General features: G+C 48.2%; 1 protein-coding gene across 8 annotated transcripts in view; it reads right to left on the bottom strand.

Moving 5' to 3' along the window:
- Positions 1–24,290, bottom strand: part of MED12L (mediator complex subunit 12L) — a 141,245-nt gene that overhangs the window by 7,290 nt on the left and 109,665 nt on the right. For 6 of the 8 annotated variants that reach the window (XM_042798459.1, XM_042798467.1, XM_042798483.1 and 3 more), the window contains 15 exons: positions 23,015–23,128; positions 18,988–19,187; positions 18,256–18,444; positions 17,456–17,530; positions 17,143–17,333; positions 16,655–16,816; positions 14,130–14,241; positions 12,850–12,939; positions 11,155–11,264; positions 10,518–10,653; positions 9,843–10,004; positions 8,095–8,457; positions 6,948–7,110; positions 5,593–5,810; positions 2,892–2,942 (listed from right to left, as the gene is read on the bottom strand). In XM_042798459.1, coding sequence (XP_042654393.1) covers positions 2,892–2,942; positions 5,593–5,810; positions 6,948–7,110; positions 8,095–8,457; positions 9,843–10,004; positions 10,518–10,653; positions 11,155–11,264; positions 12,850–12,939; positions 14,130–14,241; positions 16,655–16,816; positions 17,143–17,333; positions 17,456–17,530; positions 18,256–18,444; positions 18,988–19,187; positions 23,015–23,128 — 2,336 coding nt within the window. Of the gene's footprint in view, positions 1–2,891; positions 2,943–4,572; positions 5,349–5,592; positions 5,811–6,947; positions 7,111–8,094; positions 8,458–9,842; positions 10,005–10,517; positions 10,654–11,154; positions 11,265–12,849; positions 12,940–14,129; positions 14,242–16,654; positions 16,817–17,142; positions 17,334–17,455; positions 17,531–18,255; positions 18,445–18,987; positions 19,188–23,014; positions 23,129–24,290 lie in introns of those variants that run through there. The other 2 variants (XM_042798487.1, XM_042798473.1) reach the window with 2 other exon arrangements.

The following is a 24,290-nucleotide window of genomic DNA, read 5'->3' as shown; positions in this document are numbered from 1 at the left end:
ATACACAGTTGATCTCTTTCTCAGGCTACCTGGTTGCCAGCTTTCCCCCAGATGAAGCAGGCAAAATGCTGACTGGCAAATTTTATGGTGACATACAAAATACCAGCATGATAAATGGGTAATGCAAGCACCTCCAGCTCCCAGCCAGCACAGCTTGGAAACGTACCCCATAGTTGTGATCAGCAGCCAGCCTAGCTTGTTCATTTCAAATTGCTCAATATTTATGCCCAATTAATGGCAAAACACTTAAAGATTTCAACTATAACTGCATTAGTATGTTTTGAAGCACCAGAAAAGAGGAAAAAAAAAATAATGTTCTACTTCATTTCAGGACCAAGATCGTAAAAAACTGGCGAATGAGAATTTGCCAAGGATACAGTCAAGTCTGTGGATTTTCTGTGCGGCTGTGATGCTGCACAGCTGCACTTGATCATTTTGAAAACCGTCCTACTCAGACAAGCTCAGTGGCAGATACGAGCTGGAAGCAGCGAGCCTCCTTCCCTGTACCTGCCCAGTTCACCACAAAAACAAACAAAAAATCCAAGTTCTCCAACAAAGCCCTTGCCATTTTAATCAGGATATCCTTGCAGAGGTGCGTTGTGATTTGAGGCTAAAAGTGACTTTGAAAGCACACTGCAAGCAGCAGCACTACAAACAGGGCTGCCCGGTGGAGAAGGAAATCTCGCCTGGGACAAAAGGCCGGAGCACTGTTGGAACGCTCCTGCTTTGGCCGCTCCCAGCCCTTTAGCGGTCACCGTACCAAACGCTACCGAGTCTGCAAGCCCAGCCAGCGGCCGCTCCCGTGGCTGGGGTTCAAAAAGGCGTGTGTCCCCACGGACCGACCTGGGGAGCAAGCAGAGCTGCCCGGCGCGGAGGGGAACCGCTCGGGGGAGCGGGGTGATAGGGGGAGGTGCTGCCGCTGGGCCGGCCGCCCTGCGCTTCGGGCCAGGACAGGCAGAAGGGGCCAAGGGCAGGATGCAAAACCAGGGGCAGAGCTACCGCAGGGTGCCGGTGGGCTGTCACGCTCGTTTTTCATACCTTCCTTTCTTTTAAAAGCAAAAAGCCTGAGGTAGCTAGGCGCTGCGCCAGGCTCTGGGACCGCCGCGGCGCAGGCAGGGCAGCGGGAGCTCTGAGGCCGTAAGGAGGCAGAGGCCACACCAAAGGTCTGTTTTAAAAACAAGCGAGTATCTCGTGGCAAATTCTGAAAAACAGATTACGGAGTACAGGAGGTGTGAACAGAGCAACACCTCTCAGTCCTGGCAAATGGTCAGGGTCAATTAAATTTATCTGGAAAAACATCTGCAAAAACAGAAGGGGAGCTCTCAAAACAACCACCTGATAGGTGAGAAACTGAAACACGGAGCAGAAGGTGCGTCTTGCAGACGGGATGCACATAAAACAGATCTCGGCCAAGTACAGGGGGAAGGTACTCAAGTACTTCAGATTTTTCTTTCATTAAACAGAAGCAAAAGAAGGAAAACAACAACAACAAAAAAAACCAACAGTGATTTCTCTGAGCAAATTGCTTCTGAAACTTCTTCATAAGGTGCCAACCACAGGAGAGATGTAACTTGAAGTCACCCAAAGGCAAGATCTGGGAAAATCACGACTGATTTCTAGAAGAAGTGGTGCCTTAAGCTTTTGGCCGCGGCTCAGCGAAGGCCCGGCGGGCAGCCCTGCCCCGGCCAGGCGAGCCCCCTGGGAAAGGCGAGCGGCAGCTCCCGCGCCGAGAGCGCTCTGCACGCCGCAGCCGCAGCGGCCGCTGAATTCAGAGGGACTTCTCCCTCCGGGCAAAATTTAGTGAAGAGTTAACCAAACATGCAAGCCAACCACTGCAAGCCAGAACTGCGCATGCATGTCAAACAAAAACAAATCCAAAAAAAAAAAAAAGAGAGAGAAAAAACCCAAAATGCTTTTAGTCAATGCTGATGCAATGTCACAGTAATAACCACCGTTCTCTTTGTTCTACTCGCACCCTAAATTGAAGCAAAACTGCCTGCTTCTCCCTGCTAGGGTATGTGACCACAGCGTTTTTGGCAGGAATTTTCTTCTCTAGGTGATGCTGGGACTGGCAAAGGCGACTGTAGCAGCCATGGCACTGTAGGCTGATTTTGACCAAAACCTGACCAACTCTGAGTTCGCTTACTTAGATAAGATGATGACGATAGATTTGAGAGACCTCACCGTGTACCTGCTGCATACCTAGGTGTGTCTAATTAACTGCAATATGGTGATCTATACCCTGTTCTGACACGCTACCAGTAATAAGAGGATTGGTTGCACATATATAAATTACGGACAGCAGGGTAAGCAGCAAAGCCTTCTTAAAAACACAATTGGCTTTGTCTTCCCAATTAGTGCTTTTAACATTGCAGTTACCTTAAGACAGGATGAAAGTCCTGCAAGCTAACTCTGAAACAGCTTTTCTAATTAGTATCTGGAAAGGTTTCCAATGCTGATATTAGAGATGAAACTTCATGTGATCTTTTTTTTTTTTTTTTTTTTCCCCAGGAACAACTGAATTCTGTGAAACTTAATAATTTGAAAGGGAGGTGAGAGCTGTTGCTTGTTTTGGAGATAACAAAAGATGGACACGGCATCGGGCACGACTTGGGGCTACTCTGATCTTTCACAGCGAGGAACACAACAGAAGGGGAAGAACATGGATCAATGATGCCGCTATTGGAAAGAGTTGTAAGAAAAAGGTATTCTACGTGTGCTAGTGTATTCACAGCCTTCCCACATGCAGCCACTGCGCTACCTACGTGAGAGGAGTGCCAAAGCGTATCATTCTCATCAAAAGCAAGGTGTGCAGCCTGTGCGTTGAAAGAAATGCATGTTTGTGCGAACAGAAAAAAATAAAGAGAAGTTCATGGTCTCGGAGCGGTTACCATTATGTTGTCAAAGCCTTCCTGAAGGGATACAGCAGTGCTACAGACATCCTAAAGGAAAAGGACAGGCGAGAAAATAGCAAACAACACAAAGAATATACACGATTAGGCTCGGATTGTTAGTGGGGGAGCACAGCAGCTTTACAGAGCTCACCTGTGGGTATTCAAAGAATGCTGGTGTTGAGGAGCACTAGCAAGGTCCTTTTAGGTGATTTTTATGCTAATGGGCCTCAATACTTTTATGAAATTTATGAACGGAAACTGTAAACACGGAAGGGACTCCTTACCACCAACAGGAGCTTATTGATTCTATACCTAGTACTCAAAAGTTTTTTAACAAGTCATAGTTCTTAAAGGCCTTGCACCATAGCTATCCGTTTTCAAGAGCGCAGCGCGTGCGGCACAGCTCTGAGGAGCAGAGTCCTGGGCTGAACGCGCCGTGTGCGTGCCGGCGACCTCCGGCTGAGCAGGCGATCCCAGTCTGCAGCTGCAGAAAGATAAAACCCAAAGCAGCGGCCGGCCCGCCCGATCTGAGCTCTGCCTCACAGCACACACACACACACACCCCCCACACCGCAGCAACGCTGACAAATCGCCTCGCTCCCAAATTTCCAGACCCTGCCTTCAGGCACGGCGTTTCCTCCTCGAAAGCCAGGAGCGCAGGCAGACCTGCCGCCGGCCCCCCCGGGCGCGTTCCCCGACGTGCAGCCCTCGGTGGGGGGCAGCTCGTGAAGCCCACGGCCCCGGGGGGGCTTGGGGGGGTCGGCATTGACCAGCACGCGCGGGGACAAGGAGGAGAGCCCGGGGACGGCCTGGCGAACTGCTCGTTCGCTCCCGTGAGAGGCGTCACGCGCGGGGCCGAACGAACCCCGCCAGGCGTCCGGCAAGGCAAACCCTCCGAAGCAGAAACAAAACGCGGGCCGCCGAGCGCGCAGGGCCCGGTGTCACCCACGCGTGACCGTCAGGGCCCTCCTGCCGCCGTACCGAGGCGGCTGAGCCGGAACGGCCGCCCGACGGGCATCCAGCACGTCGCACGCTAGCTGAACCAGGCATCCGGACCCACCCTGCCGAATTTCAGCGCATCTTGCACACTGCAGAAGTGCGATCCAAATTTTACAAAAAAGTTCAGCACAGACGCCTTACTAACCCCGTTTAGGCCTGGGTTCATGCCTTCCTGGGAAGTCTACTCTCCTTACCGACAACCTGCCTACGCAGCCCTCCGGAGCAGAGGACAGCCGTTGTGCCCAACGCCTCAGACACTCTCCCTGTTTGGAACCAAAAGGGAAATGCAACATCTGCTGTCCTCTAAATGTGACCCTGTTAACCGACAGCATTTCTTAAATGCAAGAATAACGTGTTAGTTGAGATCTTCAATTGTTACTTTTGATTCACCTAGCCGTAAATAGTGATCATAATTACTTTATTCGAGTCTCTTACTTAAGCCTGTATTCCATCATAGTAATTGAAAGCCAGTTGGACCTAACATTAGAATAGTAAGATACTGCCTAATGTAAGACATACGACAGGGTTTCTATTAAATAACCAGCGCTGGCTCTACTGTAGAGCCCAGTACCGTAACATTTAGGGCCCCTAATCCTCAGTACCTCTAATGCCTACCGGACACCAGTGAGGGACCCGATATCCACTGCACTGCTGGTATGATAAAACACACATCCAGAGCTTTTGGCAGCTTTTTTTTTTTTTTTTTTTCTTTTAAAGGCAAAAGACACACATACAGGGAAACCTGAGTTTCACAATTAAGAACAGCCCCATATAAAACTATAGTAGCCCATCAGCAATTTAAGCACTGCAGAGGGTTTTGCACACATCATAGCAGAGGGACTGAAAGAGGGATGTGAAGGATAATGAGGGAGCTGTAACAAAACAGGGACAGCGTGGGAGAAATCAGGAGGATACTTGCTGAAAATTTTCACTATTTTGAGAAAAAAGGGCAAATCACAGAGTTTGAAGGTAAGATAGCATAAGGGTAACGTAATATGTACTGCAGTGAGGGCAAGAATGGGTACAGAAGGACTTTAAAATAAAAGTGCAAAGTTATTGGGTTTACTGCCAACTACTGTACACGTTTATCTGCACTCCAGAGATCCCAGGTAACACGTTGCTGGTTATCTGGGATCCAAAGCCCAATTTTCTGTTCTTACGCCCACAACTCCAAAGCAGCCTGCCTGCAGCCACGCTCTGAGCCAGCGCAGGCTCCGCAGGGTGTTGCACAAGAGCTCTGTGTGGTTTGGCACTCAGCAGCTCAGCTCTGCAAAAATGTCAGGAGGAGAAATACCAGCTATTTCTAGAGAACACGGGCGTCTGTGTGCACACGCGCATGGAAACGGCTCCTGCTGGACTTCCCGGCTTTTTAATTGTGAAGAGCACTGCTGCGCCGCTGCTGCCTACTTGTAGCTCGGTGGTACAGAGCACCGTGCAATTCCGCCGCGAAAGCCTCTGTGACACACCAAGAATATCATCAGGTAGCAGCAGCAAAACCTGATTTTATGAAACAGAGGAAAAACCAGAAGGGACTGAGAGAGCAAAGGGCAAATGAAGTCTAAAAGCAGATGGCCCTGGTTAAGCAATATTTGGGGAATTACCGCAACCGTAAATACCAGCTGGCTCTCCGCAGGGCAAGCAGCCCCCAGCGCAGGCAAAGCCACTGTGCTGCTCTGCAGACTCCGGGGTTTGGACGAACCTGTTGGAGAGCCCGTGACTGCACTTGCTGCCTGAGGAGCCGCTGCTGCTGCTGCTCTTGCTGCAGGAGTCTCATCTGGAGCAGCTGCTGCTGGGGCGCGATCGCGTGGATGGAGGGGGGCTGCATCACGGTGCCGGAGCGCCGCTGCAGCATGTTCGACAGGGCTTGCTTCGTGTTACTTGGAACAAAGGAGCCGGTCGGATCCAGCCTGGAACCACCTGAAAAACACAAAAGCGTTCTCTGCCTTCCGTAAGAGCGCTGCTGGTACAGTCACCAGCTCCTATCTGGTTAGCTCTGCAACAGGGGCGACGAACGTCTCTCCGTAAAGGCAGACAGCCAACCGGACTGAACCAGACTACTGGCCTGAAAAATTAAATGGGCAAAGTGACTTTGAAGACTACCACTTGTAAATGAGACGGAAAAGTAAAAAGGCCATGGGCTGTTGCATGGTCTATGTCACACAAAACATTTGACTACTACTGATGAAGAAAAGCTGCATGTCAGATCAAAAGCATGATATGAAGAGCTTATTATGTCAGGCCAATTTTATAATGAGGTGGCAGTAATTTATGCACTCTGTGCTATCTGATAACAACCATGGATCTGTGTGTCAGGCTTATGAAGGTAATTGTATACATTAGTTTTACAAATCAGCATTTCCTTAAACTTTGTCACCACTGTCTGGTATATTCCAAAGACTTTTATACACTTAAAATACAAATCTAGCTGTATTTGGGGCTTCAGAAAAAATATTTAACATTTATAACAGAAACCACATGTCTAAACTTCTGCATAATATCCGAGAAAGACACAATGATATTTTAAACTTCTGCATAATATCCGAGAAGGACACGCTGGTATTTCTCAAAACATCGTGAACTGCTGCCCCCTGGAGCAAGCAGAACACCATGTTGAATTGTATACACATTGACTGGAAGAAACGAAACAATCCTACAGAAAATTAAGCATGTATCACAAATGTTGAAAAAGCGCGACTGCGAGCTCATGGATTTATTTAGTCCACCTAGCAGATGTTAAATTAGCCACCGCGAATCGAAGACGAAATAACCTGAAGGTCATTTGTTCCTTTTCATCATCCCTCCCTTATTTCACCCTTTCTGAACTCCTACTGGCTGTCTTATACTGTCACCGCAGTAGGTCATTTTTGCTTGTCTTCCAAAAAAGTTCAATAGCTTAATAGAGACAGACCTACAACTGGCAAGAGAAACCCCTTCCAAAAGGACGGCTAACTAAGGAATAAACCAAACGGCATCGGCATCCTGCTTCAGAGAAAGCTGGAAACAAAACGTGGTTAGAAGCCCGCCGGCGCCTGCCCCCGGAGCGCGCAGACGTACCCGGTGGGACGGGGACGGGCTGGCTCTGCGCGAAGAAGCCGGGCTGCTGCGGCTGCCCCGCCACGCCGTACGCCCAGGCCGCGGGCTGAGCGTGGGCCATCAGCTGCGACGAGACCGGGGAGTAAGTGGGAGGCACTCTGTAGAAGCTGTTCTGCGGGTATTCCTTGAAATACATGGCGAAAGCGAGCGTTACGGACGTCCATACCTTGCTAGCTCCTAAATAACGCCAGTTTTCCTACTAAATTATGAAAGGACAGAGACGGTTCCCATTGTCGCTTGCAATGATGTAAAAAAACAGATTAAGTCTCAGGCTGCCCACAGGTAATTAACAACTTCATATGCACACCATCCGTTTTTACCTTATTAGTGAGCATTTTCTGCAGGCTTTAATTACGCATTGCACAAGGACAGCTTACTCTATCAGTATATAAATAACAGGAAGAACTTAAGTGAAACATCAAAAAGGCCAGAAAATTATCTTAAAATTACAGCTACTTAAACCACAACAAACCAGCTCGGTGCTGCCGGAATACTGCCACATCTACAGCGTGTGTGAGCACAGCGGCAGCGGTCTGAGGAGGACGCAATCACACAGAATGCTGCTACGGGAACCGTACGGCGTTATCCGGGTGGTGCCAGGCACGTGTCTAAACCCTTCCTCTAAGAGGTTCTTCAGCTCAGGAACCCACAACTCAAAACCCAATCAAAACCAAAAGGGAAAGCGTCTCAGAAGCCAGAACAAACTGCACGGTAAAACGGTTTATCTATGTGAAAGAGCCTCTTTCAGACTGGTTTCCATCTGAATGGGACCTGGGCTTAGACCAACGTGGTTTTGATACAAACAGCCACAGCTGTGCTTCACACCCAACAAGAGAAAGCGCGTACAGAACCTGAACAAAATTTAGTAAGACCCAGTCCAGTGAATTTTCCATAGCACCTAATGTCCTAAGCCCAGTACCTTCCTCTACACTGAGCTCCCTTTGAGAGAAACCCCCGCCCTCCTTCTGACCATCTCCAGTCACCCCCTTTAGTAGGACCCACTCCACCAGGAGCAGAACAATTCCTGAAGGTAGCTAAGACAGCACCATGCAGCATCAGATGCTTCAGCGAGACATTTCAAGTTTTGGGTGAGGCACCAACTACTTACATCAGCCCTTGAGCTCGACTTTGACTTCCGCTTCCTGCCCTTTGTCTTCTTCTCGTCATCCGTGGCAGGTTTTCCCTGATCTGAGAGCTCTCCTGACTTCCTTTCTGGTTCCTGAGACACAGGTGTGGTGGGCTCTTCCTCCTCCTCCTCTGGAGGAAGGGGCAAGGGCTCGAGGTAGTAACTCCGTGGCTTGGGTTTGGTGTGCGTGTGGTACAGGAGGAGGTGCTGCTGCTCCTCGTATTTTATCACCTTCCTGTCAACACGAACGGTACCAAACCATGCCCAGGAGAGAGGAGCAGGATTTTTGTGACCTTCAAATAAATCCCAAGGGGACACCTTTTGTTTTGTTGAAACCTGGAGACCCTGTTTCAGGATAGAAGTGAAGTTAGCATTTTAAGAAAGTTGAACGCTAGAGCAGACAACCTGCTTTTGTACATCATTATCTGAGTCAGAAAAACCCAGTAAGGATTTTTCCCCCTCCGCAAGACGGATCAAACGGGGTACACTGGTACATGGTGGGGCTTTAACCTCTATCCAGGGCTGTCACTAGATAAAAGCAATTATATTTTTATAGTACCATTTGCTCATAGCTATGCTAAAAATCTCAAGTTCCATCTATCATATTTTGGAGGAAAAGCCAAATATCTATCAAAATTGCTAATCTGAGAATACCCTTGCTAAAGGTTTACATATTCAGGTAAGGGGAGAAAGCCTAAGCACTATATCACAAAAAAATGCCTACCCAGACTGCAGAATAAAAAGCTCTGTCCTAAACTCTATCCTTCTCTTTTCAATAAACTCACTTTAAAAAATTATGCATCCCTTTGTACCCCCCCATAATCCAAAACAACTAATACACTGTCCCTCCCCGCGTTTCTCCTCTGTCCTTTGTAAGCAGGATCCCCCTCCACCTTCCTCCCAGCACGTAACATGTCCAAAGGTTCCCAGACCAAATGAGCTCCCAAAGGTAGGATGATTCTGCTGGAAAAGCAAATACTTTTGTAAGAGCTTCTGCTGTTCAACTCCAAGTCAAACGTAATTTCCTTCTCGGCAACTTGTGTGGAGTTGGCTGATGTCAGGCAAGACACTACACTGCAAAACCGAGCAAGTTTATGTCAGCGCTCATCACATCAGCAGTTCCAAACTGACCTCGTACTCTGCAGATTTAACAGGGAAGGGAGTGCAGCGAACACGGCGGCTGAATTTTAAACCAACCAGAAAGCGAAAGATTACCCAAACCCTCGAATCTGTGCGCGTGGCAGGCGGCTGTTGCCGTTAAAGCGGCGCAGGTATCTCAAGCTCTGAGAGCACCTGCAGGCACCCGGGAAGCTCCGGGAGAGGACGGCGGCGCTGCCGAGGCTGCGGGGGGGCTGGCAGCTCCCTGCCTGCCCCTGGCAAAGCCCAGCCCCGCTTCCACACGCTGCCTGGGAGGCTCCACACGGGCGGGGGGGCTGTGCGGGAGCGCTGGCAACAGAAACGCGTCGGGTGCCCAGAAGCGGTGTGCCGCTCGCCACCATCCCCAGAGGCACGGCAAGGCCGGCCGGCGCCGCTCGCGGGGAGCCGACCTGCTGAAGAGCGACCGCGCGGCCGTGGCCGAAGCCCCGGCGCCGGGCGAGTGCAGAAGGGCAGCGCTTTTATGGTACTGCCTGTGAACCCACCTACAGGCACAAGCTGCACCTGTTTGCTTGAACTTCCTACGCTTCAAAAATCATGGCAAAACTGGGATGAAAGCAAACGTTTACTCTTGCCTGTTTCTTATCAATGGAGTCAAATCCTGCTATTTTGTTCCCCTTGGTGTCGATCAAGGATCCCATTGGCTCACAAGTAATAATATCGCACGTCTGCTTTGGCAACGGGAGCAGCTGGCGAACTCTGTCGATGCTTTCTGACCGCTTGTCTCCCAGCTCTTTCTAGAGAATAAATACATCAATCAATCAAACAGAAAGGGAAGGAAGAGAAACATTACACTGCTTTCACTATTAGAAACTGTCCAGTTTCTGCATGAATCATTTCCTTGTTCTTTTACTAAATTTAAACAAGTGGTTTTGCAAGGATTTTTGCTTTGTTTTGTTTTGTTTTTTTTTTTTTTTTTTACAAATGTAAGTTATCTTTTCATCTCTTGTTTAAAGGGAACACAGAAAATACACAATACGAATTCAGTGTCTCAAACATGAATAAAAGTAACGGCCTTGCAGGGTGCCTAATTTTAATTTAATACGAAGAAAACACTAGAAGTCTGTATTCCCACCCCCACATTCCTGTACTTTTACTTTGTTCTTTTTCTCCTTGTTATCACTAGTGCTGCTTCAGTCTCTCCTCTTTTTCTGAGAGGCCTCCCCAGACACGAGAAATGACAGGATTAACAGATGAGCACAGAATGCAATTCAAAAGCAGTGCTGGAAATGACAAGACATAACACTTACTTTTAATTTTTTCACTAAATTCATGTAAGCCCTTTTGTTTTCCTCAGGCCCTCCTTGGGAAGCATTTGACAAGTCCGAGGCAAGCGTCCCGTTGATGAGGACGCCCAGCATATCGAGCACGGTTGTGAACAGTTCGCTGAGAGTAAAGACAAGCGTTACCCTGCGGAACGCCCGGGGGCCAAGAGAGCCGGGGGCAGACCCACGGCAAAGGCCACGAGCGCAGCTCTTGAGACGAGCGGGTTTTTCGGCACCTTCTGCGCACACGCTCCCGGCTCGGCTGGCACGCACGAGCCCCAGGGCGCACGCGCGGGCGGGCTGCCCGCTCCTCCGCCCAGCTCTGACAGCAAAGCCCCGCTCCGAGCCCCAGAGAGCCCGGGCTGCTGACAGACACTCCCCGGGGACCCCCGGCTCCGCCTCGGGACAGAGCTCGGGCTCGCGCGTGCTGGGGAGCAGGGCCAGGAGCGGCCCCAGCCCCTTCCAAAAGCGCGGCGCTCCCCAACCAGGACCAGCACTCGCGCACGTCACGCTCAAGCAGCAACAGGGCAACAGTAAGAAAAACGTAACAGTAACATGCATGCAATCTAAACTTAAAAGCACTAAGGACGTGAATTAGCTTGTTTCAACAGCGCAGACGTACTTGTTGGTCTGCATATCAACAGTTCCTGAAGTGATGATCTGGAGGAGCAGGAGTGCCCAGTCTGTGGTCCACTGGGTGCTCCTCTGCACCGTATCGAACATGCCACCTACCTGCAAAACAGCACAGCAGATGGCAAGGCTCTGCACCTGTCTCACAGAGGCACACCCCCCTCATCCTACGGATTACTTAGGAATGAAACTGCTGTCCCGTCCCACCAGTTCCTGTGTGCTGAATGCCGTCCTGAAGTGCCAACTTTAAATAACTTTTCCTCCCCACCCCATGCTCCCAGCAAAAAGCTTCTCCTAAGAAGGAACTGTAGAAAAGCAAAATATTACTACACTGCTCCTTCAGTTTCATATCTGCGCATTCACGTTTGATGCAACAAACTGAAGCCAGTGAACAACTTCTCAGAACTGAAAAGGTGTTAAATTGTAACTTTATAGTTACCGCTTTCCTCCCACATCCAAAAATGAGACAATAATGTCCGGTGCAAAGAGAAAAAAAAAAAAAAAAAAGATTTGAAGAACAATAAATACAACATTGATTGAAAATGAAAACTGCTAAAAGACCTACTTTACCTTATGAACAATTTTTCACTATTTCTCCCGGTGCAGCACGGTACTGTAAAACATGCCTCGGCTTTGAGAAGGAGCCCCTTTGCCAAAACGCATCCTTCAAAGGGCCAGACTGCAGTACACAGGCTGCCTGCTCGGGCTGCAAGCCTGACTACCGGATGGTCAGAGGAGCGTCCGGCCCCGCGTTTCAGAGGCAGACGGGAGCACAGCTCGAGCCTTCAGGCAGCCAGAGCCCTGCAGAGGAGCGAACACCTCCCCGAGCACAGCGGGCGCCAGACGGCTCCGCTCTCCCCTTCCCACTCTGCCGTCAGCTTCGCTGCGCTGCACGTCGACCCTGCACGCAGCAGCCGCAGCAAATCCCCTCTCCCGATGGTTCCCACCTCACAGCTTTCCAAAAAGAAGCATTTTCATCTTGTCGGGTGTGCAAGCACTCTGCATCCCTTCACTGTTCGTGCTTGTTTCACTTCACACCATACTTAAACCTTTCTTCTTCCCCATACTTAAAGCTTATTTCAGGGTTGGGTCTTGCTCAATAAAGAAGCAGCAACCGAAATGGCACACGTAAGGTAAATAGCCAAACATTACATTCCCCGAGAGCTCTGAAAGCCTCAACTATATTGACTGCCTAATTCCATAAAATCCTCTCTTGTTGATAAACTGTCTGTGGACAGTGGTCTGGAACGTCCACAAAAGGCTGATACGTTTCTGAGCTTCCAGGGACACTAAAAGGCAGAAAGCAGCACGAAAATAAGGCATGAAGGAGGTACAGGCTGTCCTTCCCACTCATTTTATATGAACAACGTCCAAACGTCACGGCCAGGAGGCGTCAGCTGAAACAAGAGACGGGAGGAGGGGACACGAACGCCAGCGGAGCCGAGACCCCCTTGCACTGATGGACCCCCTCGCTGCCCCACCTGGGGGTACCCCCGGCCCAGGACCCCAGGCCAGGAGGCTCAGCCTGTCCCCCCGGCCCTGCCCGGCCGTGCCGGGGCTGTGTCTGACCCCCGCTCCCCGTCGGGGCCGGATCCCGAGCCCCCCGCTCCTGGAGCCTTACCGCCTACGCCAGGGCAGCTGCCACGTCTTTTTGTAACACCAGGACAGCCACCTCCGGTTTTCTTACCAAGTTAAGACGAAGCTGTAGGGCTTCATGCATCATCTGCCTAGCTTTAACATCGTCCTGGTACCGTTCCTCCCTCCAGTTACTAAGGATCTAAGAAAAAGCATTTGATTAAGGTTGTTTTCTTCCTGTAAAGGAATGTTCTCCCTTTGAAGTTTAAGTATCCGTGACCATTATCTATAAGGAATCATAAAAGACTATTATCCTTTTTATCCTCATGCCTGTTTAAGGCTTAGAGCAGAATCCACAAACTAACAGGGGAAAAAAGATAATTTCTAAAGAGCAAATAATCTGCTATCAGCTGTGTGACTAAATCTTCCTGTTGTGGCAAAAAGGAAATAAGCAGCTTCCTTATGCATTTATTAGAAATACTGTTTCAAACACCATATTGAACTGTTCACCACAGGTAAGTAAACAGATCTCTCACTGGATGCAGCCTCCCACCAGGATCCGGCAGGATCTCTGGACGGGAAATGACCAGAAGCTTAGGGAACCTGGCCCAGCTGCACCTCAGGGGCCAACCCACAGAGCAGAAGGAAAGCCCAGGTGGCAGTAACCCCAGGGGCAAATAACATGAAAGGAATGAATTCGACTAGGATGGGGACCTACGGCACAGCCCGGACCTGAGCTGAGAGACAATACGAGAGAATCATGGCCCTACAGGTATCGATTCTCACTGTGACAATAATTCATCGAAACTAAAGACAGAAAAAGGGAAACGTGCACCCACTAGGCTGGGCACTGCATATATTCATTTTAAAAGCGGTCTTAAGGAGCTACTGCAGGCTAGAGCAGGAACTCCACAGCAGAACCAGCAGAGGTTGTGAGGAAGCACGAGTGACCCAAAGGAAGAGCTGTAGGCAGGGACCAGTCTGGGACTAGCCATATTGCTTTTTAAAATATGAAAAACTCTTAATCTGTACCAGCTGAAGAAAATGAAGGGTTTTCCTAAAGAAGGAAAGTTTCAAACTTAGAACTTTTCATGATCAAGCTAGAGACTCAGAAGACTGCTCCCCTCAGGACAAACATCTTTTATTGGTTTTCCTGGAAAGAACTGAAGTCAGGCTCAAGTTCATTATATTTCCCTGCAACAATTTCAGAAAAAAAGATGCATTCTCTCTCAAAAAGGAACAAACACCTCCCCATTCTTCCTTCCTTGGACTGTTCCTTTTGGCATGCCACTGCACTGTAATTTTCCTGGTTTTACACCATCATATACACATAAAACTGATGACACACGAAACATCTAACAAAGGGTGCTCATGGTTATGGGCTTGTTTTACCTGATTAACTTGATTCTGCAGTGATGTTAGAAGCCCTTCCCGTTGCTCATCCTGTCCCTTAAGGCAAGTAAGTACCAATGAAAGGAAAGGTTGCTGACTCAAGAGAGACATGCTTTAAGAGAGGCAAACACAGAAGTCAATTAGTAAAGTTATTTTGGTACCTCCCATCCTCACTGCCTTCCTTGTGTCGTCTACTTTTCTTCCTGGAAGCGGCATTGCCTGCATCTGTGTCTGTTTCAGGTTTAGGAACTCAAAGCCCGGCCAGATGAATTAAAAGAACATGCACATAAGAAGGCAGGCATACCAGCCAGTATAAATGCAGGTATTCTGCATGTCGCTGCTGAGAACCCACCCGGCTCAGGGCACGCAATGACCAAGAATCGAGTGGACACTCGAAGGCCTCACTCAGAAACAGAACATGTTATTTTTAAGACTACTTTGATTAACCTGCGATATAATTCTAGTGGAGATGGGGCAGCTAAAGTTTCTAATCCACGCTAGTGGTCTGAAGTGAATCCTGAGGAACTTTCTCCTACAAGCGCCGATTAGAATAAGAACTGCCTAAATTGCACTAAAATTCTAACACGGGCCTAGCCTAAGTAAGCTGAGATGCATCTTTAGCTGGTTGTAGGAGACATGCCATCCCAATGCAAGGGCTTTCAGATTTTTAAAATTTTATATTTTTTTTAGATTAAAGTGTATCCATTATAAACATAAAATTAAGACAAAGTGTAAGAAATACACAAAGGTTAATTTGGAAGTACATACAACGTGAACTAGAAGTTAAAAACATCAGCAAAGGGATTTGAGAAACAGCTCATGCAATGATTTTTGCAGTTTTAGGTATATAAACTCCTCGAAAATTACATGCATCCACAAACATAATATAAATACATATCCACGCACACACATATGTATTTATTACATGCATTCATTTCAATGGTTATTTTCATTTGGCATTTAACTTGACTTCAACAATTTTGGTAACAGTATAAAGGAATGGCAAAATCCCAGGTTCCCATAAAAATTGCAAAATAGAAAGTCTGCATTTTCAAAAGTCATGTTAAACTGGTATTTCAGATTTTAGGAACGACATGGTAGGAACACCTCTTCACTTTCACATTAATTTCCCTAAGAAAAATTTACAGTTTCCATGACAGTTATTACTGTAATTGCTGTCCCCACTACGCAAAGCAGAGTTTGAAAAAAGAAAGAGAAATCTTACGTATGTTATGTAAGATTTCATACTTTCCCATAGTATCATTGGTTTTGTCACTCACAGAGTAGGAAAGTTTGTTTTCGATCAAGAGATTAAAAAGCTTCAAGAAGCATACAAGGAAGTAATTTATTGCTACAACTAGAACAACTTTGTAAATGCTTTTACTTCTGCACATAGGAACCACTGTGGAGGAAGGGCTGACAGTTTCCATAGGTGTTTTACTTTGGCTTTGAAAGAGGCTTGGTGTAGATTTTCTACACTAGAGCTCTCCCATAGGAAAAGAAACGGAAGACAGAGAGCAGGTCCGTATTCCCTCCTCCTGATGCAAACAGCAGGAGAGGCGGTGGGTAATGGAGAATGCTGAAATGCTCAGAAACCCCCAGCAAAGAGATCTGGAAAGCAAGATGTCTTTTTTTATCTAATAACAGATCAAGCAGGTATTAAATGAGTTAGAAGGACAAGGGAGAGATGGCTCATAAAGCTGACGAAGTGTGCTTAACTCAAAAACTGAACATGGCAGAGGTTTACAAGAGCACAAAGTGGCAAAGCCCAGTTATTGGTCCCACGCTCAGGGAGAGTGTCCTGCATGAACAACATCGGAGGGGATCAAAGGCAACGCACACTAGCAACACGTAAGAACAAGAAACTTACAGTGGGACAATATAAAACAACCAAATACCACAAGCCTTTAAGAAATTATTTGTTTTCTTGAACTACTGTACTTTAGAATAACTCCACAGAAAGAAAGATGGCTGGTATTTGAAGCTAGGAGACCTTGTTGTGTACAGTATTCGATGTAATTTCTATCATAGACTCTCAGGAAGTACAAAATAATTATAGGGACTGTGGAAGAGTATTTTCCTAAAGCAAAATCAATAACCATTAAGTCACTAAAATTCTCATGTGCTTGGAAAGTTATAGATGAGCTTAAGCTTAATGCCCAACAGGAATTAAGTGACATCTTATGACAATTATGGGATCTTAATGTCAAGAAAAGTGGCCTACTGCCACAGAAGGGAAGAGACAACAAGCACTCTAACTACTCTTTTAAATCTCTGACATTTCCCATCACCAAGCTGCAGAATAGCCACTGGAAGATGTGCTACAAAGCTCTCACACTTCTTCCTCTGAAACCAATGATATTTCTTCAAACTAAATGAAACCTGAACCCTGTTTGGGGTTGGTAACTTTTTGTGCCACAGAAGTGAACCAGTGAGGTTTTGTGAAGCCAAAACCCAGTCCTCAGTAAACTCCTCCTTCAAAAATACCTTTCAGCTCTGCGTACAGGGATTTCCCAAGGTCGTACCTTTTTTGTTTCTGTCTATCTCTTTCCTTCTTAGAAGATGACCCCAAATGCTGACCTTTCTCCAGCTCCTCTCCCGCAGCTTTCAAGACCCTACCTTGAACTGAGGTAGGCAGTTTGGCGATCAAGGGAGCCACCAGCCACACTCCTCGCCGCTCAGAGGAACTAGAAGTAGAACAAACTTATTTCAGCCCAAATATCCACGTAGTTTTGCAACCAGTATTAGCTGTTACAAGACTGAACTGCTTTAACAAAGCAGTTGACACAATGCATCTGGAGTAACTAGTGTGGACTCAGCAGTCACAATTTCTGGTTTCCAGAAAATTCAAGAATAGCAACTATATTTATTGTTAAACAAAAGTAAATAGAAGTAACCTTCAGGTAACTCATTTCTGTACATTCCTGTTTCGAGTGCAAAAGAGTCTAGGCAATCTACACATAATTAAGTATCATGTTGGCTAAAATAATTAAAAAGGTGCTACAAAAAATACCTTAGGAATGTCTTTTTACCATTCTGTCTTGTATTACTTGTGTCAGCATTTCCAACAGAGTTTGGATTGAAGAGGCCTATACCAGAGTTAGAAGAGTTATTGTTTAGATCAGCGGATTGCTGAAACACCTCTATTGTCGCCTTTGCAATATTATCCAACAAGCTGTTCATTTCAGCCACAGACCCAGAACCCTACAGTAAAACATAAGTACACTAGCACATTCATGGTATGTTTGCTCATGGACTACGTTAAAATTTAACATACTTTTTTGCATTAAATATTTAGATAAGAAAGTTTGAAAACAAATACTCACAGGCTCCTTCATGCACTGTTTGATCATTAGTTGCAACTCCAACCAAGACTGCCGGAGAGTCCACTGATCTAAGTTCTAGGTAAGAATTAACATTACAAATACAAGCGTCAACGCTTCACAGGTCTGAAGAAAACCAATAAATCTCATCACTGAATATGTTACATGCAAAAGCCTCATCTTACAAGCAGATCATCACAATCACTACGCTTTTTAATAGTCTAATGGCATGCCAAAATACCAGACCTATTAAAGAACATACGTTAACTTCCACATCTTTGCAGCTAACACTTTTAACCATGCAACTTTTCGGAATGACAATCTCACTCTCTGCAAAACCTGAGTTTAGTTAAATAGGAATACGGACAACGTAATTCGCTCTTGCATTAGCAATTACATTAATCCATGGCATCGCCACCCAAGCGGACATGTCTGCATTTAGCACAAGGCCATCCAGACACAATTAAAGTAAACAGCAGCTGAAGTGATTATTTTGCAGGACACTGCTCACTGTTTGTCCTGGCCCAGATATTGCTGCCTTGACTCTTCCCAGGTCTATTCAAAGGAAATCCATTTTGTAGTTTAAGAAACTAAGTGTCCCTAAGGCAGGTGAATTTGAAGAAATGCTCCATGCGGGACTGCCCGCGAAGGCTCCGGAGCCTTTTCCAGGGAGCAGGAGAGCCTCCCACCGCTGCGGTGCCGCAGCCCTGCCCGCGAGAGCCAGCCACGCCGGTGCTGCTGGAGGGCAGCTCCAGGGCCGCTGCGCCGCAGGGAGCTTCGCCACCTTCCCCCCACTGCCCTACCTGGAGTATGCGCTTGATATGCTGCCTCTGAGGGTTGTCACCCTCCGTGCATTCCTTAATACCATGAGGATAACAGATAAGTTGAAGGAGCTTCTGCGCTTGTTTGTTTGAAAGAACAGGATCCAGGATAAGATCTCTGTCCGTGCACAGCCGCTCAGGTTCTTTTAAACAGTGCTCTCCAACCCACTCCTGTAAGAAATCAGATAACGGATTCACAAGATAGTTTCAAGGCACTACTAACTTTGGGGCAGCTAAACAGAAAACTGACTTTTCCATATGCAAAACTTGAAGTGAACTATGGTTCATGCAACACGTGAGATTAGAAACGTCTTCTGTCATTCAGTACCACCTGGGAGTATAAGACTGTTAACAGGTTTTCCAAAATTAATTTCTTCTGTACTTTGAAAGCAACTTTGCAATACAACAAATGCTACTGCCAAGGCACTTTGAGCAGGCAGCTGATGGAGGGGCCCTACTGTCTTCTCAAAGCGCTCGAGATTCAGGTAGGAAAAGCACCTCAGCTCTGATCGAGTGCAGGGAGATGCTAATAACCAACTAAAGCAGGTAGAACATACTACTCGGTGTATAAATTCTCCAAACCAGGAAACCCAAACAGAATCCAAATACTGAAATACTCCAACATTCATTTTGCAGCAAAATACAGGTTACACTTTTCAAAGAAAATAACATTGTTCCTCCAAATGGAGACACAAGAGTAGTTTTAGAGATTACCTGCTGGCAAATTGTTCTTAGCACGTATCTTGCATACTCGCTTAAACTAGCAGTTTCTATGGAAACAGCTTTTCCGCATGATTTCAGAGTGTGAGAGGACCCCCAGATTTCATCCTCATTGAGTTCACCCAATAAGCCTCTCACGTGGAAGTCTTCACTCTTCAAGGAGTTGACATTGCTGCTGCCAATTTCGGCGTCGCCTGTACAGCAGAAGCGCAGAAGCACGGGGTGAGACCCTGCCCGAGCCCCGTGCCCCCCGCCGCTCACCCCCCGCGGGGGCGCAGGCCCGCTGAGGAGCGAAGCGGGAGTGGGAGTGGGGCAGCCGCGTGCAAAAGGGCAGCGCTGCCTGACTCTGAAAATTGCCATGTTCAAAGTATGGCCCGCTTGCCTCATATCGCACGGCACCTCTTTAATGGATATTCCAGAAGCAGGAGAAGGTTTACACAAATCAAACGCAAATAAAGGCACCACGTCCTCAACAGGAAAAGGTCTGTGAGCGCATGGAGTTGCTTTGGCAGATAGGAAGGAGCTGAGTTACCTACTCTTCTCAGATGTCCCTCTTCCAAGTCGTCTCTCTTACTTTGATTTATTAACACTCCACAGATCAAGAGACAAGTTTGAGCAGTGGCCCCTTAGCCCACCTTACTATGAGCTCCTTGACAAGAGAGACTGATCTTCCTGGGAAGGGAAAAGGGCAGAGCACGCTGAGGGAGCCTGGCAAACGCGGGCGAGCCCCTCCTCTGCACGGGCACCGGCACAGCTCTGCAACCACCAACTACCTGAAACCAACAGCGGTGACCAGAGAAGCAAGAAAAACCACTTCAGGCACCATGCGAGAAAATCAGACCCGTAGCAGTTCATATTTTATCCGTTCATGGGCCTGAAGCCTTGGACAAGGAAGAAGATGCAACTACAGTGTGTAGTAGTGGGGAAAATAGCCCAGACTGCTGCACGGAATAAAACCCCAGAGCCGGGGAGGCCGTGCAGGAGCGTGCGTGGCAACAGCCTGCTTGAGAAGTAGACTAACGTGCCTAATGTTGTAAGTCAGCAGAAACTCCTGTGGATCTTAACTGACGCACCTCCTATGACAGCCATCCCTTAGAAACCCCCCGTTTACCACCATCACCAACAACTCACACGACACGACAAGGCTAACCGGCGTGCTTCAGCCACTCATCCACGCGCACTCACACCAGGGCCTCTGGTCACACATATGCTTGGAGTTTTTTCTAAAATGTGCAACTGCCAGCAAAGTATTTTAAACTACTGCACCAAGGAGACGGACAGCCTTTCAGCAGCTGTGGCCTCGTCCCCTCACTACCACATATTTACACAGAGCCCTCAAAACAGCACGGTGCACTGGGTCCTCCTGCACACTCAGTTCTCCCATCACTGTTGCTCTGTTCCCTGGTATTGCATTACCCTGGACGAAAAAAAAAATGAGGGTTTAGTAGAGTTACTGCTAAGATAAAATAGCCAACGCCTGTGCCCCAACCCTGGTTTATGCCGCTTAAGAGTTACTCCTAAATAAATGACATGCAATCCTTTTTTTTTAGCAAGACTGGACTTGCATTTAACAGCTTATCACAGCCAGAGCGCTGGCTGGCTGCGAGGGACCGGCCGCACGCAGCTGGGAGAGCGGATGCATCGCGCCCTGCAGATCCCACAGCCTGGGCCAAGCCCACTGCGGAGTGTGGGGAAGGAGCTGCCGGAGGCCCGAGCCCCCCGGGTGAGCAGCCCCATGGGTGAGCAGCCCCCCGGGTGAGCAACCCCCCACATGAGCAGCCCCCCGGGTGAGCAGCCCCCCGCGTGAGCAGCCCCCGAGGTGAACAGCCCCCCGGGTGAGCAGCCCCCGAGGTGAACAGCCCCCCGGGTGAGCAGCCCCCCACGTGAGCAGGCCCCCAGGTGAGCAGCCCTCCTGGGTGAGCAGCCCCCCGGGTGAGCAGCCCCCCGGGTGAGCAGCCCCCCCAGGTGAGCAGCCCCCCGGGTGAGCAGCCCCCCCAGGTGAGCAGCCCCCCCAGGTGAGCAGCCCCCCCGGGTGAGCAGCCCCATGGGTGAACAGCCCCCCGGGTGAGCAGCCCCCCAGGTGAGCAGCCCCCCGGGTGAGCAACCCCCCACATGAGCAGCCCCCCGGGTGAGCAGCCCCCCGCGTGAGCAGCCCCCCGGGTGAGCAGCCCCCCACGTGAGCAGGCCCCCAGGTGAGCAGCCCTCCTGGGTGAGCAGCCCCCCGGGTGAGCAGCCCCCGAGGTGAGCAGCCCCCCGGGTGAGCAGCCCCCCACGTGAGCAGGCCCCCAGGTGAGCAGCCCTCCTGGGTGAGCAGCCCCCCGGGTGAGCAGCCCCCCCAGGTGAGCAACCCCCCACATGAGCAGCCCCCCCAGGTGAGCAGCCCCCCCGGGTGAGCAGCCCCATGGGTGAACAGCCTCCCGGGTGAGCAGCCCCCCAGGTGAGCAGCCCCCCCAGGTGAGCAGCCCCACGGGTGAGCAGCCCCATGGGTGAGCAGCCCCCCCAGGTGAGCAGCCCCACGGGTGAGCAGCCCCATGGGTGAGCAGCCCCCCCAGGTGAGCAGCCCCCCCGGGTGAGCAGCCCCATGGGGGAACAGCCCCCCGGGTGAGCAGCCCCCCGGGTGAGCAGCCCCCCAGGGTGAGCAGCCCCCCACGTGAGCAGCCCCACACACACCCACCCCACGCCCAGGAACCTCACGAGCTTGCCAGCACCACCACACCGAGCCCGGTACCCGGGAAGGACAAGAGGGAAGAGCCTGGCAGACAACTAATACGACGAAGAGGTTGATACCAAGCCACACGTGAAGCTGAGGCCATCCCAGAATGCTCTGATAAATCTTGTGAAGACATTTAACACACCCTAGAGCAGTCGGCTGCAGCACCGTCTCCCATTGAGGGTAGAGATTTTTTTCTAACTTAGATTTCTATTCACGAAACGTCCTCAGCGCAGAACTGCAACAGCTATCATTTCTCTGATGCTTTTCTTGAGCAAATCAAGTACAGTTTTTAAGCAACTAATGCAAGGTGCCAACAAAAGACATGTCCAAATATAACATTTTGGGTATAGGAAATGTGCTGCAGTGAAGGCACAAATAAACTGTGAGGCCTGAACCTTCCCTCATACTGCCCTGCACCAGACCCTATCGACACCACGTCCCTGCACGGAGATGAATCAATAGGTGGTCACGCCTGACACCATTAATGAGGAAAACCAGCAAATCTCAGCACTCTGAAAAGCAAGAGGACATTGATAACAGCCATAAACGTATTTCAAACTCACTCTCCAGCCCACCAGTCCATCCCAGGTAGCCATGCCTTTAACAGCTTTCCCAATATTGTCACATCACTCAGGACCGTGGGGTACTGAGGCAGTTCTGAGACACTGCCCAACCGAGAACAGAATACGGGCACTCGAGCTGGAGGTAAACCACCTCTGTGGGTGTGTCCACATCTGGAAGATCTCGCTTGTTTAACTGGACATTTACTTCGCTCCAAAAATACACATCACCAGAGGTCACAAGAGCTTTAAGTGAACTTGAGCCAAACCACAGCCCCGAGGCAGTTATTTGTTTAGAACAATAACACACTCGTCATTTGTGCAGAGTTGCTTAGCAGTGGTTCTTTTACAACCTCCACAATGACAGCCACACATGATTTGGGGTGAAACACAGAGACAGGTGGGAAAAATTATCTGAGACCACATTTCCTCTTTATATTTGAGAGGGACTCGCCTGAGTTTGAAATGTTCTGGGACTTGGTGGCAGGGCTAGGGGTCAAAACGTGAAAAAGCCACATCTGCTTCAAGCTTCATCAGCTGGGCCTGACTCACCAGAGGAAAACTCTGTCTCTTGACCTGTGGGGGAAACGCTGCTCACATGCTACAGAAACACAGCCAGCATCCACATTTTTCTCTTGTCATCAGGCTTTTCCTTTCCCAGGAGCATTTCCAGGGAAGTGCACTAGCACAAGCTGTTTCTTCCCCGAACACTAGAACAAAAACATTAGACATGACTGCATAATCTTACCAAGCATTAAAATTGCTTTTAAGACCGCAAACACAGCTCCCACTTCTATGCTGTTGTGAGCAGCAGCCAAGAGGTGACGATCACAAGAAGAACGAATTCCAGGAAATAATTTCCCTGTGGAAAGAAGAGGAGATCTTGTAGAAATTTTCCTTTGTACAAAATCCTTCTCATCTAGAATAGCTACAGAAGTACAATTACTGGATGAAGAACTGAATTTTCTGAAAGTGAAGAGCAACAGGTGAGTCATTAAAACCAACTGGGATACATGGTTATGATGTATTAATATCAAAATAAGCCATGATCACTTAAATAGAAAAAGAAGCCTGTCATTTCACTGTGTCCACGAAAACTGTGCATTTAACCACAGTGAGACACTGAAGTGTATTTTGGTTTTGACTTCACAGATTTAGAAAATGACCTCCCTCACCTAGTCTTCAAAACAGATGAGGCCAATTCAATTAAAATAAATAACTGTTGCACAGTTAAACCTAATGCTGCAGCTCAGCAGACTGATCAAGTCAGTGGCTGCCTTTTCTACCTGGAAGATGAAGACAGACAAACCAAAAGCAGGGAGGGAAGGAGAAAGGAAGAATGAATCTACCACCCTTCTGAGGTGGTTAACAGCCATATGTAAGAAAAGTCTGTAACGTGGGCACATTTTGCTTGATTTGTACTATTTCCTAGAGTTCAGACATGATTTTTTCTATCCATTCAAATCCACTTTTTTTGTAGGGAAGCCTGGGACCGGGGGACATTTCTGTTACTCAGACAGTATTCCTCATGGCTCTCGCTTGTTTTGCTCAAATATGCAAGAAAAGCTCATTCATTTCTGGTCAAAAAAATAAAATAACATTACTTTTGGATGGAAGAATTTGGCACCACTTAAGAGCTGAAAACTATTATTTTTTTTTTTAATTTAATTTTCCCATAGAAATATTCTTGTCACCAAATTTGCTCAAATACTTATAAGTCAAAACAGATTATTTCCAGGCTTGTTTCCTTTCAATTGTTAGGTGCTTGTTTCCTGCCCTTTTTCTTCCTCTTTTGTTCTATGGCAAACACACACAGGTCAGACCACAGAATATTAAATTTAAAAGGGAAGAGGACTACATTAATATATCCTGAGAACTAATTTCCTCATCTTTCTTCTGCTGGGCTAGATGCTTTATTACTCCCTATCTAAAATCACTCTTCATTTCAATTTACCTGCAAGGCTACCAAACTGCAAGACGTGTACCCCTATTAGTTTCTGTACCTCTGCGAGGTGACCCACGGC

This window comes from Tyto alba, unplaced genomic scaffold (genome assembly GCF_018691265.1).
Source record: "Tyto alba isolate M040663 unplaced genomic scaffold, T.alba_DEE_v4.0 Super-Scaffold_10, whole genome shotgun sequence".
NCBI lineage: Eukaryota > Metazoa > Chordata > Aves > Strigiformes > Tytonidae > Tyto > Tyto alba.
This window is presented reverse-complemented; position numbering and strand designations above follow the sequence as displayed.